The sequence below is a fragment of the Peromyscus eremicus genome, chromosome 3 (assembly GCF_949786415.1).
Source record: "Peromyscus eremicus chromosome 3, PerEre_H2_v1, whole genome shotgun sequence".
Lineage (NCBI taxonomy): Eukaryota > Metazoa > Chordata > Mammalia > Rodentia > Cricetidae > Peromyscus > Peromyscus eremicus.
The window spans coordinates 16,540,575-16,560,245 of record NC_081418.1 but is presented as its reverse complement, the minus strand read 5'-3'; the positions used below and the strand labels follow the sequence as shown (position 1 = coordinate 16,560,245).

Sequence of the window (19,671 nt, the reverse complement as noted above, 5' to 3'; positions counted from 1 at the left end):
CAGGCTGACATACCATGTTGGGATGGACCTTGCCCCTCCCCCCTGCATCAAGGTGGGGTCTAAAAAGCCAGTTCGTGTACCCGGGATACGTCCTGGTCCCAAGCCACGCAACTTTCACCCACATTCAGCGGGCCTAGTTCGTCCCATGCAGGCTCCCCAGCTGTCAGTGCAGGGTCCATGGGCTCCCACCAGCTTGGGTCAGCGATTTCTGTGGTTGCTCCCTCTCTTCAGCTGGACTCCAGGATCTTGGCCAAGTCTCAGTTTACTTATGATACACCTGTATTTACTTTTGAAGGCTTGTTTTGGTGCAACAGCACACTACACGACTGTCACGTGTTAACTCTGCGCGTCTACACGAAGAACCTGCCGGATTCTAACAGGGCTGTAGGCGTGGCCCGATGGTCTCCCTCTGCAGTCTGCACTGGCAGGACAGCGTTTTTTCACAACTCCGATCGCAGGGCTAAGGAAGGGCCGGTCTGACCGAAGGCCTGGGAGGCGACACCTCGGCGGGATAGGTGCAGCGGCCCGCGCCACACGGAGTGGGCGGTCCCCGGACCGCTCGTCCCGCTGACGCCACATAAGCCGAGATCACCTCAGCGGCGCGCGGTGCAATCACAGAGCGCCTCCCCTCCGCCCGCTACCACGCTAGTCCCAGATCCCTCCGCCACGCCCTCCCGTGCCGGGCCCCGGCGCCGTGCTCCCCGGACACAGGGGCCCTCGTGGCCCGCGGTTCTCAGGGCGCGGTCGTGTCTGCAGCGATCGCTTCCTTCCCTGTGCCCCAGTTGCCATAGGCAAAGCCCACTTTCTCAGGACCCCCTCCTCGGCGCAAGGATCCCGGTACCCGGACGGGGGCGTGGCCACCAGGAGGCCCCGCCCCGTCTGTGACGTGCCGGTGGCGCGCGGCGGGCTGTGGGTGTGGGAGGTGCCCGGGCCTGTCGAGACCCGGAGGCCGAGGCCGCCTCCCGACGCCCACCTGCCGCCTTCTCCTGCTCCATCTTTTCGGGGAAGCGGCGGCGGCGGCGACCTCGGCCTCCAGTTGGTTAGGCGGAGCGGAGCGGCGGCCGGGATGGTGTTGCTGGGCTTGCTGCAGTCGGGCGGCTGGGTGCTGGGCCAAGCGGTGGAGCAGGTGACAGGAGGCAACCTGCTCTCCACGCTGCTCATCGCTTGCGCCTTCACCCTCAGCCTGGTCTACCTGTTCCGCCTCGCAGTAAGCTACACGGTCCAGCTGCCCGCCGGTGCGGTACGTGCATCCCGGGCGTCCTCGGTCTGTGCACGGGCCAAGCGAGCGGGCTCGGGGGCGCTTGCGGTGGAGGGAGCGCTGGGGACCCGGGTGGTGGCTACAGGCGCCAGTGCTGCCGGCGATCCTGATCTTTGCTGTTGGCGGTGGTCACGCTGGCCCCATCGCTGGAATCCGAATTCGGTCGGGGCTGTGCTGGCCGTCGCGGTTTCTGCGGTGGCAGTGGCTTTGATCGTCTGGCTAGGACCGTGCTTTGCAGCGTTTGTAGTTAGACTGGTGATGGATGTGCAGACTGGGTGGCCTGGATGGAGGTGGCTAGTCTGATGGCCTTGCCTGTGGCTGCAAGTGCTGAGCTCTGTACTGGCTTTGCCTTTCCCGGTCGAGGTGTTTAGGCTCTTTGTGAGGGTCTTGACGGCGAGTAATGGGCAGCTGCGGTCCTAGTGGCCTTCACTGTCGATACTGCCTTGTGTGTTTACTATCCTGTGAACTCTTGGACGTAATGGCGATTAATAACAGTGTCAGAGAGATTGCAACCAGTTCGTAAGTGACTCAGGAGAGTGTGGTAAGGGCTTTCCTGTGATGCTGTTAAATTAATCTAGCACAGCACTACAGCAAACCACTAGCTTCAAGTCTTCCAAATGTATTTGATGAATACCCTTTTAATCAACATTCGGTAGCTTTGGAAATCACCCTTTGGAAGCTGACAATGTAAAAATTCCTTTTGGAAACTGGAATGTAAAAACTGCGCTGTACCCAGCAATTCGTTCCAACCAAGTTGCTTTTAAAATTACTTTTGTTTGAACCCAAGCAAGCTCTAGGCAGTTACTATTTCTTACTTGTATTAGATATGCAATTTTAAGAGCTTTTTTTTTTTTTTTTTGAGATGAGGTCTTATTGTAGTCCAGGGAACTTGGACTTGGTAGAACTTGGTATGGAGCCAAGGCTCACCTTGGCTCATCTTCCAGCTTTCACCCCTTGGATTGTGAGTTTACAAGTGTGCATTACACACCCAGCTTCTACACTACTTTGAGGAGATTTTATTTGTCACTGGAAAGACAAATTACCTTATTCTAAGTGCGGCGAGGTTTTGGTGTTTTGAGACCACCAAAGATTTGAGGAACATCATCTGTTTTCATAGTTGCAGGTTTTCCCTCACAGAGTCTTGCAACCTGCAGATCTTATTTTGTGGCATCTAAAGCCCCTTTAAGACTAGTGCTACAGAATTCCTGCTGGAGAGTGTTCATCCTCTCTCGGTGGATCTAGCTATTTGCAGTCAGAGAAGCATGGCAAACTTCCTTTTCCCTGAAAATGTGAGAAACATTTTCTTTTCTGTAGGTTACTATTTGGCTTTCTCTGTTCCAGAAAAAGTCAAGCTAGACTCTGGGATCGAAGGGAGTGCTAGTAGACGTCAGAGACCAGAGACCTGTGGTCAACTCTATCCTCTGTGTGCTCCACTAATGGCTACAAAGTTGCCTGAAGCCTCAATAATATTGGACATTTTTTGTTAGTTACCGATGTTTAAAATTGAAGTGACTTTCTGCCTAGTCATTTCTATTTTGAGTTCTTTTTGACTATACTTTCTCTAAATATACTTTTTTTTAAACATTAATCTCAAGCTGGCTATCTAATGAAACTCTTTTAATGAAATGAAAACTAAATTTTTCATTCTTCTTTTGCAGAAAAGTCCGCCGTACATTTTCTCTCCAGTTCCATTCCTTGGTCACGCAATAGCATTTGGGAAAAGTCCAATTGAGTTCCTGGAAAACGCATATGAGAAGGTAAGTGTTTTGAATAACTGGAGATGGAGAAGCTAGAGAAGTGTTTTTCTGTAAATAGATTAAAAAAAAAACCAGTGTACCCTCCCTGTTTGTTGACGTTATTGAAAACATCTCTGGTTTAAGAGATAAAAAGCCTTGCTGACCTATTAACTTCTCAGAGTGTTTGTCTTGGGATAGTCTCTGAGATTCAAGGAAACCTGTAGTTCTAACAATTAGGTATTAAAAAATAGTCTTAAATTTTATTTTCACTAAATATAGTCAATGTTGACACCCATATTTCTTTTTTGGTTTTTCGAGACAGGGTTTCTCTGTGTAGTTTTGGTTCTCAATCTGTAGACCAGGCTGGCCTCGAACTCACAGAAATCTGCCTGGCTCTGCCTCCCGGGTGCTGGGATTAAAGGCATGCACCACCACTGCCTGGAAACACCCACATTTCTTGATCATATGTCTTTGGAATTTCCTATCTCTTGTCGATTGTTCTGTCTGTCTTTTGTGTTTTCACTCTCCACTTGGATGATGTGAACACTCAAGGCCTGCTTCTTCCCTATGTAAGCAGAGCTTTTCCCCAGATCAGCCATTTGTCCAAAGTCCTGCTTTGGACTTCTTGTTAATTATTTCACTTCTCAGTATTAACTATTTAAGTGAACTCTAGCCTTTGTTTTAATGTAATTTAAAATACTCTTTGAGAATTTCATAAATGTATACAATGTATTTCAATCATATTTACTCCCACTTCCCTTTTCCAATTGCCCCTTGATCCTTCCCCCATGTCTCCCTCTCAACTTTGTTATTTTTTAAGAAAAATAACACACTCAGTCCAACTAGTGCTGTCTATATGTGCATGAGTATGGAACCATCCATTGGAGCATGGTCAACCTACTTGGGGCCACACCTTAAAAACATTGACTGTCCCCTAGCAGCTGTGAATTGTCGGGAGCTCTCAGCTAGAGGTTGGGGCTTGTGTGACCCTCCTGCGTCCAAAGTGTATTCCCAATGCTTTTCTTTTAAGATTTAGTTTTCATTGCATGTAAGCCTTTGTGTCTCTGATGGTGTGTGCACCCAAATGCAGTTGTTGGCCAAGGCCAGAAGAGGGCATTAGATCCCTCAGAGCTTTGGCTACAGCTGCTCCCTGTGGGTGCTGGGAGCTGATCTCAGGTCCTCCGCGAGAGCAGCACATAGAGCCAGCTCCCTGGTCCCAGATACTCTGTTCTTATACCACACTTTTCCTGATTGACTTGTGCAAGTCCTTTCTTTGTAATGAGTCTTTGACGTCATTCGATTCGGTTCTGGAGATCAAACTCAGGTCATTAGGCTTGATGGCAAGTGATTTTACCCACAAGCCACCTCATCAGCCCCAATAAATTAGTTTTTAACAAAAGGGAAAAAACAATATTCTTATAAATGTCAAGTAAAGAATTCTATATAGTCAGCATAAAACAAAGTGATAATTAAAAACAACTAGCATATTACTTATCTATCCAATAATGAAAAGCAACTAGCCGAGCTAACACTGTGGCATCTAATGATTCATGGAATGCATTAGAGGTTTGATGTTTTGCATGGTAGAAAATATTTTCAGGATAAACTGTGAAGAAGAATAAATCATTATATTTATACTGCTTTTGTGATGAAGACAGGAGATGTAATATGGCCAGATGAAAACAAAACAGTTGTTTAAAGGTTTGTATTTGGAACTTTCCTTAGTCTGTGATGTAAGGGATGTTTTTGTGACATCACCTTTCTCTTTCAGTATGGACCTGTATTTAGCTTCACCATGGTGGGCAAGACCTTTACTTACCTCCTGGGGAGTGACGCAGCTGCACTGCTCTTCAATAGTAAAAATGAAGATCTGAATGCGGAGGATGTCTACAGCCGACTGACAACGCCCGTGTTTGGGAAGGGAGTGGCGTACGATGTGCCAAATGCAGTAGGTGACGCGCCCGTCCCGGAGAAAAGACAAATCTACAGTCGAGCAGTTACAGCTAGTCGTGTAAAATGTTACACACTTGTAGTGCAGGACTAATTTATTCCTTGGCTCCAGAAATCTGAAATTTTGTGATATTTAAAAAGAAACCATGGGGAGCCATTTAAGGAATGGTGTTTTGTTTTATGTTTGTTGGCAAGGCTAAACAAATTCTTAAATGGTTTTCCTGTACAAAGAAATGGAGTCAATAATAATTTAGCATCTTGGGTTTTGACTTGAGAGAGGAACAAGAAACTCACTATTTCATCAAAAGGACTTCTTATTCACTACCACTTGGTATTCTAGCCCACGAGCTTTGAGTTGGAAATTGTTGACTTCAGAACTCTTCTTATGCCGACTGTGGTGGCCCATACCTGTAATCCCAGCATTTGGGAGGTTGATGCAGGAAGCCCAACATGAACTATAGTGTGAGACCTCATCTTAGAAAGAAAAAATCTCTTTTAATGTGTCTACTTTGGGTATGAATATTTTTATATGTTTACCTGCTTCCAGATTACCATAATATTGAAGTGTTATGAGTAAAACATAATTAGGTAACAGACTCAGGTGCCTGGTGAACTTTGGCTAGGGCCATACCACACTAGCCCACATGAGTATGGCAGTTAAGAGTCAATATTAATGTTTCTGGGGTTGGGAGTAGTGTGAAGAAGAATGTCTCTCCTTTTGTTCAAAAGCAATGGCTTCCAAAAAATTTTGTTCAGATTTATCTCATTATTTTAAACATGTTTTATTAGAGTTTTTAAAATTCAAGTGTCTCAAGGGCTATTAGTTATTTTAACAAAATTATTTTATTCTGTCTGTTCTAAACTTCTGGAAGATAGTGTCAGTGATGAATGATATCTGGAACTACAATGAGAACCTATGTGAAAGAGGATAAAACAGTAGTAAAGTATGGACACTTGGGAGAGTGTCTTGACTGCACTGGGTTGGAGGATTAGAAGATAACCAGGATAGGAAAGTTGGTCCCTGAGTAGAGTGCTGGGATAGTGGAAGGTGAGAGCTAGGTTACTGACATACATTTTCTAGGACCTGGGAGAGGACTCCCCCTTTTTAAATGTGTTATCTCAGTATGTGGCATAGATGGTCTCAAGTTTCCATATATGGTTTAGTTTTTAGAAATCCTGTATTGTTTTTACTTTTAAATTTAAGAATGTTTTCTTTGTTACGTAGTCAGAATAACCTGATGTATATTAGAATAAAATAAAAAATGTATTTTAATGTTGTAGACCCTTAATTCTTTTTTTTTTTTTTTTTTTGAAGGTTTTTTTGGAACAGAAGAAATTGTTAAAAAGCGGTCTTAACATAGCCCACTTCAAGCAGTATGTTTCTATAATTGAAAAAGAAACAAAGGAATACTTTCAGAGTTGGGGAGAAAGTGGAGAAAGAAGTAAGCAAGATCATTACATCTGTCCTGTTCTTTTCTCTTTCTGTGTATGTACAGAACGAAGTACAGCATGAACTGCTGTGTATCTGAGGGAGGGGTGTGTGGATGACTGTGCAGTTGTGAGACCAAACACGGCCTTTATAGCACACTTCTAAGTGTTGTCTTCTGAGAGCCGGTGGGCATGCCTATGCCAGGAGCAATATCTGCTCATGGCCTGTGGGACGCAAGGCCGCACGTCACCACCTCCTGACGCTGGGCGTCAGCTCCTATAAAAGGTGTAAGGACTTTATTTCTACTACACCTGAAGCTGATGTGATGTAATTTCTAGTCACAGAGGCACTGATGTGTACATTAGAATGCCTATTGTTTGTTTCTTTGTGAAGGGCCTTGCTGTATAGTCCAGGTCGGCTTCAAACTAGGGATCTTCCTGCTTCTGCCTCCTGAATGCTGGGGTTACAGGCATGATCTCACTTATGACAAACAATTGTGGCACATGTTTGGAATCCTAGCACTTGGGAAGTAGAGGCAGAGGGATTACAAGTTTGAAGACAGCCTGCTCTATATAGCACAACCCGTGTCAAAACCCCAAAGTCTAAAACAAGCTCTGAAGTAAAAGCATGAGGCATGTTATTAGAGCCCCAAGGGGACCAGCATGTTTTCTGATCTCCTTGTTGGCAAGTCTAACTGGAAAGCCAGATGTTAACTGGAAGTTCCTTTGATGGAAATAGAGTCAAAGGAGAGTTAGGTGAGTCTCGTGACTTTCAAGGGCCATCCTGTGGGCTTTCCGGATGCCTGTCTCCAGTGCTGGGCTGCATAATGGTGATTATCGTTTTCTAGTACATAGAGCCGAGACTTCTGCAGTTATGCCTTATCTTCATCTGGCCCAGAAAAAACACCACCTTTGGGTTGGGGACTCTCGTTTCTTGGGAATGTCCTCATTACTGTCCTCATGTGCACTGAGTAACCTTTATGACGTTTTCACAGCTTCGGTGTTATGGCCTGGAAGTCAGATTACTGCTTTATTTTTATAGTCCTCTTATCTCTTCAAGATGAAGAATTTATGAGTAAGGTGTAGAGGTGCTCTGTGGCATTGAGTTTAGCTGGCCGGAGGGGCAGTGTGGTCAATGATTTGTTGCCTCCAGAGTTCTGCATAGCTACATAGCTGTCTGGAGACGTTTGGAGGTGTGAATAGGATTGTGCTTGCTTTTGAGTTTTAAAATTAATATATATACATAAATTTATATATCTAGTATATATTTATATATGTGTGTATATATTTTCCCAATTTTTCTTCACAATTTCTTTATATGTTCAAGAAAATTTTTTAAAAGATTTTTAAAAATTGTAATGAGAATGATCTTTTCTTCCCCTTAGATGTGTTTGAAGCACTTTCTGAGCTCATCATTTTAACAGCTAGCCATTGTCTACATGGAAAGGAAATTAGAAGCCAACTCAATGAGAAGGTGGCCCAACTGTATGCGGATTTGGATGGAGGTTTTAGCCATGCCGCCTGGCTGTTGCCGGGCTGGCTGCCTCTGCCTAGTTTCAGGTATGGATAAGGACCACTTTGCACGTGGCTGCCTTTCCACAGTTGCTGTGCTGTTGGTGTGCTTTCTAACTTAGGCTGTTTAGGAGCCTCCAGTTTATAAGAATTCAAGACAGTTTACACAGTGAGCTTGTCTAAAGTAGTTTTATTTTATTGATAAGGTAGTTTGTTGTCTATTGTGATGTTTTGCTTACCTAATGTAGTCTTTGTACTCCAAGAAGTTTCTAAGCTGTACTTAGCACAGCTTTTTAAAGGGACTTGTGGAAAGTCTTTGATGGCTTTTTTGGTACTTCTCTTGTGACCTTTCCTTTGAATGTTTGTCTCTCGCTGGTGTACTGTAGTCTCCTTAAGGACAGGGACTGTCTCTGATGTAAAGACATGTGGCCTTTAGGACTTGGTGGCGCCCAGGCCCTGACAGCTGCCAGCTTTCCCTCCTTTGCTGGGTCATTTCTGTTTACGTGCGATGGGGATTCAGCTCTTAGCTTTCTTCCTGTGACATCTGCTCCTTCTCTAGTGGCCAAACAGAGGCTATCACAGTGCAAGGGCCAGCCCAGAGAGCTTCCCTCGAGTCAACGTTTATGAGGAGCTTTGTAGTTTAGAAAAAAGAAAACAAATGCTTCTGTGTATATTAGGCTGGCACGCCCTGCACTGCTTCTCACCATAGCTGCCCATACCCGAACATCCTCTTGTTTCTGCCCACTCCATTCCCTGGCTCATGTCAGAGTTCTGGAAGAGCCTCATGTTATAGCCTGGTCTTTCCCTGTTTTACTCAAACCAACTGATTTAATGAAATGATTCCATGTGCTTTTTATTTTTTGTTACTCGAGCCTTGGGCATTCTAAACACATGTTCTACCTCAAAGTCACACCATCACTACTCACTGACTTAAACAAGCCTTACCCTCTACTCTCTACCCTCTCTTCCACTCACATTGTGAGGCTTGAAGCGGAGCCTGTAGCTAGAGTTTTCCTGCCTGGCCCACGGTCAGGACAAATCTCTCTCACCTGCCAGCCCCACAGCCGCTCAGACCCGACCAAGTAAACACAGAGACTTATATTGCTTACAAACTGTATGGCCGTGGCAGGCTTCTTGCTAACTGTTCTTACAGCTTAAATTAATCCATTTCTATAAATCTATACCTTGCCACGTGGCTCGTGGCTTACTGGCATCTTCACATGCTGTTTGTCATCGTGGTGGCTGGCAGTGTCTCTCTGACTCAGCCTTCCACTTCCCAGCTTTATTCTCCTCCTTGTCCCGCCTACACTTCCTGCCTAGCCAATGGCCAATCAGTGTTTTATTTATTGACTAATCAGCAACACATTTGCCATACAGAACATCCCACAGCAGGAGCCTTCCTTTCTGTGTGTGTTCTCTCAGTTGTCTCAGCAGTAGCCCTTTACATGAAATACGGTGGTGTTTGTTAGAGAACGTGATGGGCTTTTAGGAGTCAGTATTGCTTTTTAAACATAGATTGTATTTTTAAGTCTCTCGTGTCGTGTCTCCCCCCCCCCCCCCCCCCCCCGTGTGTCTCTGTCTCTGTCTCTGTCTCTCTGTGTACATGCACACACATGAGTGCTGGTGTTCACAGAGGCTAGAGACATTATCTAGCAGCTCAAACAGCCTATAAAGCTGGAGTTACAGGCTGACCTGTCAGTGTGGTTTCTGGGAATTCAACTCCCAATCTCTGTAAGAGCTCTGAACTACTGAGCCACCTTCTCAGTCTCAAGATTGCTTGGTTTTCGTCTAGCTGTTGCTCACTAGCTGTGATCCACGTGTGACCTTGCTATTGGAGACAAAGGCCTGAACCTCCCTGTTCCTGTTACACAGTGAACAGGTTGATCAAAGGAAATGTTTTGGGAGTTGGAGTTGGTGTTTTGAACCTACAAGGATTTTTCTACTTGCAAAAATTATACAGTTATAGAAAGTGAGTAGACTAAAATCCTATGCAAGAGCCAGTGTGGCTTGGTAGCTTCGAGGATTGATTTGGAAAAATTAGAGTGTTATGTTAATTTAGACATGTATTATGTTGAACTGGAAAATGCTTGTAAGGGAATGCCATGCTTATTATGGAGGTAGTGCGTTAGCAGTGTGAGCTGTCCAGGACTGTCCTTGCCCTGAGGACTGCCGTATGCCCGGCAGTGGGAGTGCCTGACTCCTTTGTTTTCTGGTTCTGAGTTTCTGTCACTTACTTCAGTCAGTAAAGTTAATGTTGCTTTATGTTTGGTGTTGGTTTTGAATGTGAGCCTATGAAATGTTACTCGATTGAAAATACTCTAATTTTAAATTGTAGACGCAGGGACAGAGCCCATCGAGAGATCAAGAATATCTTCTATAAGGTCATCAAGAAACGCAGACAGTCAGCAGAAAAGGTCGATGACATTCTCCAAACGCTACTAGACTCCACATACAAGTAAGAACTGTCAGATCATACAAGAAGTTATACATGAAAATGTAGATTGCTGGTATTTCCAGTTAAAGTAAAGGCAGCGGAACAATAAATTGGCACTTGTAAATTGTTGAGACATAAAGCACTGGCCCCTCATGCCTTATTGCGACGCCAGCAGCTGGAATAAACTGGAAGGAAGTCTTTTGTACACCACATCATGCTTTCTCCTGGTTGGTCTCTACTGGGAGGGGAACCGGGGACACTGACTGGTAGCAGGTAAAGAAAGAGTCGGTTATGTATGGCAACTGTATTCATCTTAACTGTCTGCCCAGTGTTAAGTGTGTGGTTCATCCCCAGGGACGGGCACCCTCTGACTGATGACGAGGTAGCGGGCATGCTCATTGGACTGCTGCTCGCGGGGCAGCACACCTCCTCCACCACCAGTGCCTGGATGGGCTTCTTTTTGGCCAGAGACAAACAGCTTCAAGAAAAGTGCTACCTAGAACAGAAAGCAGTGTGTGGCGACGACCTGCCTCCCCTGACTTACGAGCAGGTTTGTTTCCAGTGTGGTTTGAGGCTTTCTGTTTACTATGGCTTCGACTGATAGGTTTTTAGAAACCTTTCTACAACCTTAGTAAGGGAGCGAGCCGAGCTATTGCTTCTCTAAGCTTCTCAGGTGGGTTCGTACCGAGACTTTCGAACGCTTTGCCCTGTTGCTTTGGTGCCTGGCTTTAATGGCCGGCCTCCGTGCATGGAGTGTATCATATGCACGTTGTGGATTTTAATGAAGTGTAGGAGCCTCGGATTACATGGAATTCTGTGGCTGTGTTTGGGCAGAAATTTCCTCAAATGGTAATGGTAGTAAAGGGGACTAGAAACTGATAGGCACTCCGCCCAGCTTGCTGGGCAGGAAGGCGGGAGAGGTCTCTCACTGTATAACTGGGCAGCTATTTCTGAAGCATACCCTGTTCTTATCATTTTCCTGTTATATTTTGTTTTGACACTTCATTAAAATGGTATGTTACATACAGATATTCTTACACTCCTGGGATAAATCCATATATGTGTATGTATGGTTTTCAATTTTGTTTGCTAAGCATAATCATATATAAACATATATAATAGAGACTATATATCTATAGTTTTATTGTGTCGTCTTTAACTGGTAATATGCCAGCTACCTCTTAAGAATTAACTTCCTTCTTCACCAATTGACCTTAACCCCTTCAGAGGGTCATATCGCTAATGACCACCCATTATTAGTCTCTTAAAAAGGTCCCGCTACTTCTTGCCATCACCGTATGAACCTTTGGGGAACACTTTTTTTTGAGAGAGAGTTTCACTGGGTAGCTCTTGGCTCGCTTAGAACTTGCTATGTAGACAAGGCTGGCCTCAAACTCAAGAGATCCCTGAATTGGGCTTCCTGAGTGCTAGTGGCTGGTGAATATATTTAATGACATCCAAACCATAGCAGGGTTAAGGTCCTTCCATGTCGAAGCATGTGTCAGTATTTCAGTCTTTGTCTCCAGTAGTATTCTATAATGTGCACATATTGATGTCACTTAATCATTTGTCCATTCTTTAGACAGTTGGGTCACCTCCACTTTGTGAGGTACATACTTAGGAGTGGAATTGCTGGGATTGCTGGGTCGTACAGCAACTACGTGTGTGATGTTTTCCAAACATTTGCTCCACTTTTAACCTCATCAACAGTATTGACATGTGTTCTGATGGTTACACGCGCTTGTTATCTGTCCTGGCTATAATGTATGTGAAGTGGTCTTTTGAGCTGAGTGGCTTTTCCCTGATGGCTAAGATGAGTATTTTGTGATGTTTTCTTAGAAGAATGTCTGTTCAGATCCTATCCCTTTATAATATAGGCTGCCTTTCACTGTCTGAACATTTGTGTGTGTTTTCAGAAGGTGTGAAGACTTATCCTCTGCTCTCTTCTTAGTTCTTAGTTTCTTCCTACTTTTGGGTCTTTGACCTGTTTTGAATTAAATTTGAATATAGTGTGCTGTGAGGGACCATTGTACCTGTTTTGAATTAAATTTGAATATAGTGTGCTGTGAGGGACCATTGTACCTGTTTTGAATTAAATTTGAATATAGTGTGCTGTGAGGGACCATTGTTCCTGTTTTGGATGTAGAAATCCTTTGTACCAGCACTGTTTGTTGCAAAGACTGTTTTCCCACTAAGTGATCTTGTCAGAATCTATTGGCCATCAATTTAAGGCATTATTTCTGCACTTCGAATTCCATCCTGTCAAGCTGGTGTCTAGCTTATGTTTTAGCTCTCTGTTTACTTTTGCAAGTTTTGAATCTCAGAGTGTGGCTCTCATCCTTCCCAACTGTTAGAGATATTCCTAGTTCCTTCAGTTTTTGTAAGAATTTTTGAGTCAGCTTGTCAGTCTCTGTGAACTTGTGATTGATCGCACTGTGTGTGTGTATTAGCTCGGGATATTGCCATCCTAACACTCTTAGTTTTTAGACATACCCCATGAACCATACCATCATGGCATAGCTTTTCATTCTTTCTGGTCTTTTAATTTCTTCCAACATTTTTATTTTTCATTTTTTTACTTTTCCGTGAAAAGATTTACACCTTTTCGTTAAGCCTATTCTTTTAATGCTGTGTTTTTCATTTATCGTGTGTGGTATGTGCGTGCATGTGACATGGTTCACAGGTGGTGGTCAGAGAACAGCATGGAACAGCTGGTTCTCTCCACTCTGTGGGTTCCAGGGATTGAACTCTGGTCATCAAGCTTGGCAGCAAGCACCTTTTCCTGCTGAGCCATCTTGCCAGCCCTTGAGTGTTCTCTTTACATCCATTCTCATGGCAGTTCAAATCTGCTATTGATCTACTCGAGTGAAAATTGTACTTATATCTTCCAGTTTCAGAATTTCTATATTTTTAAAATAATCTATTATTCTCTATTTGGTGAGATATTGTCATATTGTTTCATACTTTAATTCTTTAGGCCTCATTTTCTTTTTGTTCTTTGAAGGTCTTTATAGTAGGTGGTTTAAATTCATCTAGTGAGTTCAGGGTCTTTCCTTATTGGAAACTGTGGTCATGGCCGCCCATCTCCTTCTGCAGGCTCCAGGATGGCAGCCGCACAAACCTGGGCTGCAGGTCTGGTCCTTGAGGTCACTTGGCAGCTGCAGCAGGGAGGATGGACACGTCCTGTGTGTCTCAAGTGGCCTCTGACTGCTGAGCCATTGTGGATTTCTCTTCCGTTAGTACTACATTTGAATGCTCTCCAAGAGGCTAGTTGCTTTAGTTTAAAAAAAAAATCTAGTTCGGGGATAGTTCACATTAATCTTCATTTGTGGTATGGATGAGCTGTAGTTCTTATTTTCTTTTTTGGAAAGTTTCTAATATTTTTGTTGAACTCACTACATTGACAAGCAGTAGTGACTCTGGAAGGGAGATCCCTCCCCCGAGGTTTAGTACTTCTGCAGGGGTTTGTAAGCGTGTTTGCTCTTCGCGTGTTCAGGGACTTTCATAAACAGATGAACAGGATTATAGGAAGTCTGTATGCATCTGTATTCACTGAACTCTGCTATTTATTTTTGTGGCCACATAATGAACAGAGATTTCTTAATTTTTTTTTTTTTTTTTTTTTTTGAGACATCATCTCACTATGTCTTTCTGGCTGGCCTGGAATTCATTGTGTAGACCAGCCTGGCTTTGAACTCCCAGATGTCTGCCTGCCTCTGGGATTAAAGATGCTGCTATTCCTGGGCATATCCATTAGAGATTTCTTAAAAAACGTCTTAACTCTTAGCTTTTGCTGAGGAGCTTTGCATGTTCAGGGCATGTTATCAACAGTCCTTCAAGTGGTTACAACTCTGCCTCAGCCTTCACTGCTGTGTGTGTTGGTTGCACAGGTGGGAGATGGGAGATTGGATCTCTGTCATGTCTGTGCTGCATGTTGTAGCTCTCCCGTACAGTGCGTGTGGTCAGAGTCTCCTGTGGACGTCTTGTGTTCGTTTCCCAGGTGTTTTCTTTTAAAGCGTCTTGGTTTCTCTCTTGTGTATCAGCACCTCAGGTACTTACACTGTTCAACAATGTCTGCTGGAGCTCTTTTGATGTTGTTTTTTGTTTTTTTGATGCACACTCTCAATGTAGCTCAGGCTGCCTCTGCTTCTAAATGTGGGAGGGCAGTGCCACTCTGTCTGGCTATTCTTGGCACATTTGGTCTGGCCTCTCTGGAGCAGTGGGGCTCTAGCGGCCGTGCTTTGCTCTCCAAGGCTCCCATTGATCTGCAGTAGTGTAAGTTACATACCAAAGCTTGCTTTTCTCACCGAGATCCAGCACTTTTTCTTGAAGGAACTTGTGGTAGATTGTGACATGCCTTTGTCTAACTTGTCAGAGTTTTGAAAAAGTTGACACTGATTTTTGACTATCTCAGTTTTTCAAAGAGGGAATTGTATTTGTCCTTAACCATACAGTTGACCCCCGTCCTGTTACTGTGGCCCTCCTTTTCCCATTGACTGAGTGTTTCAACTGTGAGTGGCCCAGTTCCCCTTACTCTTTCACTCTCACGCGGACGAGGAAATGAAAATAATTCCCTCCTACTCTGGAGGGATGGTGGGTGTTTGTGGGCGAAAACCCAGACATGATCCTTGATCTTTTTTTTTTTTAAGCTGAAGGATCTGAATTTACTTGAGCGATGCATAAAAGAAACGTTAAGACTGAGACCTCCTATAATGACCATGATGAGAATGGCCAGGACCCCTCAGGTAAGTCTTGGCTAGATTTCCCCACCTAGGACCCAGTTACAGAGAGAATATTTCATGTTATAAAAGTAAAAACTGTTGGTATTGTAAACCTATGAAAATTGGTACATAATTACAGGTAGTGAACATGCTATTCTAATTTTGTTTTTCATTTTCATTTAATAATTGCAGTTTTTAAATGTTTGAGGTACACTTCTTTGTTGGCTTTAAATATTATATATATATATTATATATATTATATTTAAATCATATGAATTATATAGGTCAGATTATGAAGTTTTTGAAACTCTATTCTGCCTTGGGCTGGGTTTGTATATATACTTCTAGTTTAGTATTGGTCCACTTGTAAATCACTTTAAGATAACTTTAGTTGGTTTATCATCTAGACAGTTTTTAAATGTATGTATAGTTGACATTGACACTGATTAGTGCCTTGTTTGGTACCATGTTGAAACATTCTCTAATGAAATGTACTCTGTCTCACTTTGTAGACTGTGGCAGGGTACACCATTCCTCCAGGACATCAGGTGTGTGTTTCTCCTACTGTCAATCAAAGACTGAAAGACGCCTGGGTCCAACGCTTGGATTTTAATCCTGACCGCTACTTACAGGACAACCCAGCATCAGGAGAGAAGTTTGCCTATGTGCCATTTGGAGCTGGTAAGATGACTGCTTACATGTTAGGTTGAAGTGTTTGCCTCTTTAACGTATCTGTCCTTCTTCAGTAAACCAACCTGAAATTCAGTTCCCAAAGAGGGGGGGGGGGGAGAAAGAGAGAGAGAGGGGGGGAGAGAGGAGACACAGAGACAAAGAGAGAAGAGAGGAGGAGGAGGAGGAAGAGGAGGAGGAGGAGGAGGAGGAGGAGGAGAGAGGAGGAGGAGAGAGGAGGAGGAGGAGGAGGAGAGAGGAATATGCCATTGGGAATGGGATCTTTGTAAAATGGAATATTTCGTAAGTCTAAGGGTAAATCTTAGGCTCTCTGACCCACGTCCTTTTAATAGTTCCAAACATATGAAGCCATTGAACTTCAGATGATCATTTAATAAATACACTTAACAGAAGATACAAAGGATTGTAGATTAATAATGGAAGGGCTGTTAGCTAGGCAGTTCAGATTCTGTAACGAGAGGCAGCATCACTAAACTGGTGACTGTTCCCACTGCCTTCATGGACAGGCCTGCTCCTGTACCTTATGCAGCAAGATAGTCCATTTCTGGACAGCTTAAATTATTAAATCCTTTTAATATCCTGTCAATAGATGGTCCTAATCACGGACTTGGCTTTTCTTCACCCCTGTGTTAGTATTTTAGAGTGTCTATACCTAACATAACCTAGGTATCTAAAAACAAGATTGTCTGTCACCTTGCAGTTGTCTGAAATCAGTGTGTTGGCAGGGCCGTACTCTCTTGAAGGTTTTGAAGAAGGCTTCTTGCCTCTTCCCAGTTGTAGAAGTTACTGGCAATCCTTGGCTTGTGGCTGCATCTCACTCCAGCCACTGCTCTGTCTTTCCTTGTTATTTATCTGTTTATAAACATTGTTTATGTAACATTGTAAGTCATCAGAATTTATCAATTCTTTTGTTGATTCAGTTAAGATACTTCTGGTCTGTGGCTATTCAGTTTTTAACTTTTTACTTTAAGACAGACTTCTTGAATACAGACTAATGTAAATGGCTCCCTTAAATGTGGCTCCCATAAATAAATGCTTAATGGGCTATGCAGGCATGATGATAAGCTTTGTTCAATTTTGTTTTTTCTTTTGCAAAAAATATTTACAACAAAGATGCCCAATCTTTTCTTTTTTTTCTTTTCTTTGTTTGTTTTGTTTTTTTTTGAGACAGGGTCTTACTATGTACCTTTTGATGGCCTGGAACTCAATCTGTAGATCAGGTTGGCTTCTAATTTATGGAAATCAGTCTGCCTCTGCTTCCTGAATGCTGGGATTAAAGGCACATACCACAATGCTGGGCCCTGTCAAAATGCTCCAGACTTAAAACATTCATGGCCATGTCTTTGCCCAGCCTCATGTCATGAATGTGATTTCCTGTTCTTTACTAACCCTTAATGACTTTAGTACTGATAATCTAGGATTGTCTTGAACTATTTTGATGTGAGAAAAGGATGAATTTTGTGATTCCTAGATTCTCCTCACACCCACAGTTTAATGTCTTGGTATTCCAGCATTTTCTCGGCTTGCTCCAAGGACCTTTGCTGAGACCCAGATAGCCATCAGATTGTTTCTGGGCTCTGTGTTCTATCCCTTTGATCTATTTGTTGATCCTTGTCTAGTACCACACTACACTGGTTCCTGGACCTTCAGTCATATGTTCAAATTTGAAATCAATTTCAATTCTTTAGTGTAGTCCATGTTTAAGGTAGCTCTGGCCTTGTTTCCCTGTGCATTTTGTAATTTCTCAGCTTCTGCATTTGTAGATTTTGATTTCAGTATACAGATGTTATTTTGGCTTTATTAAATCCCCTTCTATTGTCACTGTAATGGAGATGTGGAATTTTGATTGTCAGGTTCACCCTGACTTAACACCAGAGCTCTCTTGGGACCTATATTCTACATATACCCAAGCTAGATTATCATCTTATGATTTGAACCTTCTTTATGTTTGACCTCAATTATACTAAATTTCAAAAAATGTCATCATAATCACCCCCACTTTCTTCTAACACTGGAACTACCTGGGCTTTCAAATGATGTACAGTCTCACTTTATGTACAAGGTGTCATCCTTTTACTGTACTGTTGCAGTTCTCCTCCTCATCTAAAACAAGTGTGACTCCAGGCTGAGAGAGGCAAGACTGTCAAAACTTACTCTGATGAAAACTTTTTTATTTTTAAACAGGACGTCATCGTTGTATTGGAGAAAATTTTGCATATGTTCAAATTAAGACAATTTGGTCTACTATGCTTCGTTTATATGAATTTGACCTCATCGATGGATATTTTCCCAGTGTGAATTACACAACAATGATTCACACCCCCGAGAACCCAGTAATCCGTTACAAAAGAAGATCAGAATGAAAAAGGAACAGGGACCAGTGTGGGTTCCTGACTGCAAGCTGCAGCTCGAGAGAGAATGAAGCTGACAAAACAGCTTTCATTGTGTACTGTGTTTTGAGTGTAATTCGGAAAGCCAGTTTGATTTTAATGTTGTGTTAACGCAGTGATTTTATCAAATCTAATGGCATTTGAAACAGTTTATAATAGTTTCGATTCGGGTGTGTTTTGATGGGACTTCATGGAAACCAAGCTTTTGAGTTAGTAATTGTTTCGGGGAATCTAGGTAGTTGGCAGACGCTAGAGAATACAGTGTCCAGGTATTAACTTCAGAAGCACACACTGCTCCAGGGAGACCACTTTCAGAGAGTCTAGTTTTGCAAGTTTAAAAGCCTAGTCAAATTCTTCAAAGGCCATGGGTTATTCGTTTATGTGGGCCTCTTCTGTAAAGATGTGAGAAGGTACAGAATAAGCTCACTGCCAGAACTGTGGGTAAAAATGAACACCACTTAGAGAGAGTGATGAGGCCTTTGAAATTTTAACCTGAAGCACCACTACAGGGAGATGGCAGAGACCTTGGACCCTGATAACCATATTTCCTGAAGATGAGAGATACTGGAGTGCTTATGCATGCCACTGCTTCCACATGGTCATACTCTGGTGAATCTTCTGGGGTCTGACTGTGACCTGCTCAAGGTTTTCTGTACCCTCTCCAGAACACAACTAGGGACATTTCAATGACCAGGTTTTCAAAAGGGTAATATCTTGAGACCAGTGACTTCTGGGCTTTAGGTTGGAATGGGAACTGGTATCACTGGCTGTATTCTGTGGGGGCTGTGTTCAGGAGCCTGAACCTAGCAGATTGTAACCATGGTCCCAATTCTGACATGCCCATCATCTGTACTAGGAGTCAAGATGACTCTGTTGCCCTGTGGGATGCTGTAATTCTAGCACTTGAGGCTGAGGCAGGAGGATTTTGAGTTTGAGGACAACCTAGGCTACATAGCAAGACTGTCTCCAAAAAACAAAAAACAAAAAACAAAAAAAACCCAAAAAAGAAACACCCTCCCCCAAGTAACTTTTTTTTCTAAAGTATGTTATAGGTTTAAGAGGCTTGAAGACTTTATATGAAGGCCCAAATCTCTGCTGTTAAAGGTTTTACATTAAAATTCTCTATGAGAAAAATTTGACTAGTCTATTCATGGATTTAAAGTGTGCGCTTCAGTAGTACAGTTCAAAGGATCCGAGAATTTGGAAAATGACATCCTATTTGTATGAATTAGGCTCCCGCTGGTATTTCCTTCAGCTATGAATTTAGGCACGTCACTAGGGTTAGCAGCTCCCATGAGAACCTCAGGCATTTTCACAGCAAAGCATGTCTTTCTGTGCTCTGGTAGTTATTAGAGGACTTCTAGGACACAGATGTTGCACTGACATGTGATAGGTCACAGCTTTTAGTAAAGCTTGATGATTGTTTCTATGTAATTGATTTTCTCTGCAAGCCTAGATATCCTGTTCATATTCTGAGAAGGTTCTAGACTTTGATTAGACTTGCAGATTTGTGGCACAGTGTTGTGACCCTTGAGTAAATGATTACTGACAA

General features: G+C 43.1%; 1 protein-coding gene across 1 annotated transcript; it reads left to right on the top strand.

The window, feature by feature from the left end:
- Positions 1–899: 899 nt before the first annotated feature.
- On the top strand, positions 900–18,166 carry LOC131906641 (lanosterol 14-alpha demethylase). Its single transcript, XM_059257327.1, has 10 exons — positions 900–1,240; positions 2,917–3,015; positions 4,766–4,942; positions 6,260–6,386; positions 7,758–7,932; positions 10,220–10,339; positions 10,673–10,868; positions 14,968–15,063; positions 15,552–15,720; positions 17,914–18,166. The coding sequence occupies exons 1-10, from the start codon at positions 1,067–1,069 to the stop codon at positions 18,090–18,092; spliced, it is 1,512 nt and encodes a 503-aa protein (XP_059113310.1). The 5' UTR covers positions 900–1,066; the 3' UTR covers positions 18,093–18,166.
- Positions 18,167–19,671: the final 1,505 nt, after the last annotated feature.

Coding starts and splice junctions, on each gene's coding strand:
- LOC131906641 (XM_059257327.1), top strand. CDS start 1,067: ATGGTGTTGCTGGGCTTGCTGCAGTCGGGCGGCTGGGTGCTGGGCCAA. Junction 3,016..4,765: donor TGGAAAACGCATATGAGAAG/GTAAGTGTTTTG, acceptor TTTCTCTTTCAG/TATGGACCTGTATTTAGCTT. Junction 15,721..17,913: donor CTATGTGCCATTTGGAGCTG/GTAAGATGACTG, acceptor ATTTTTAAACAG/GACGTCATCGTTGTATTGGA.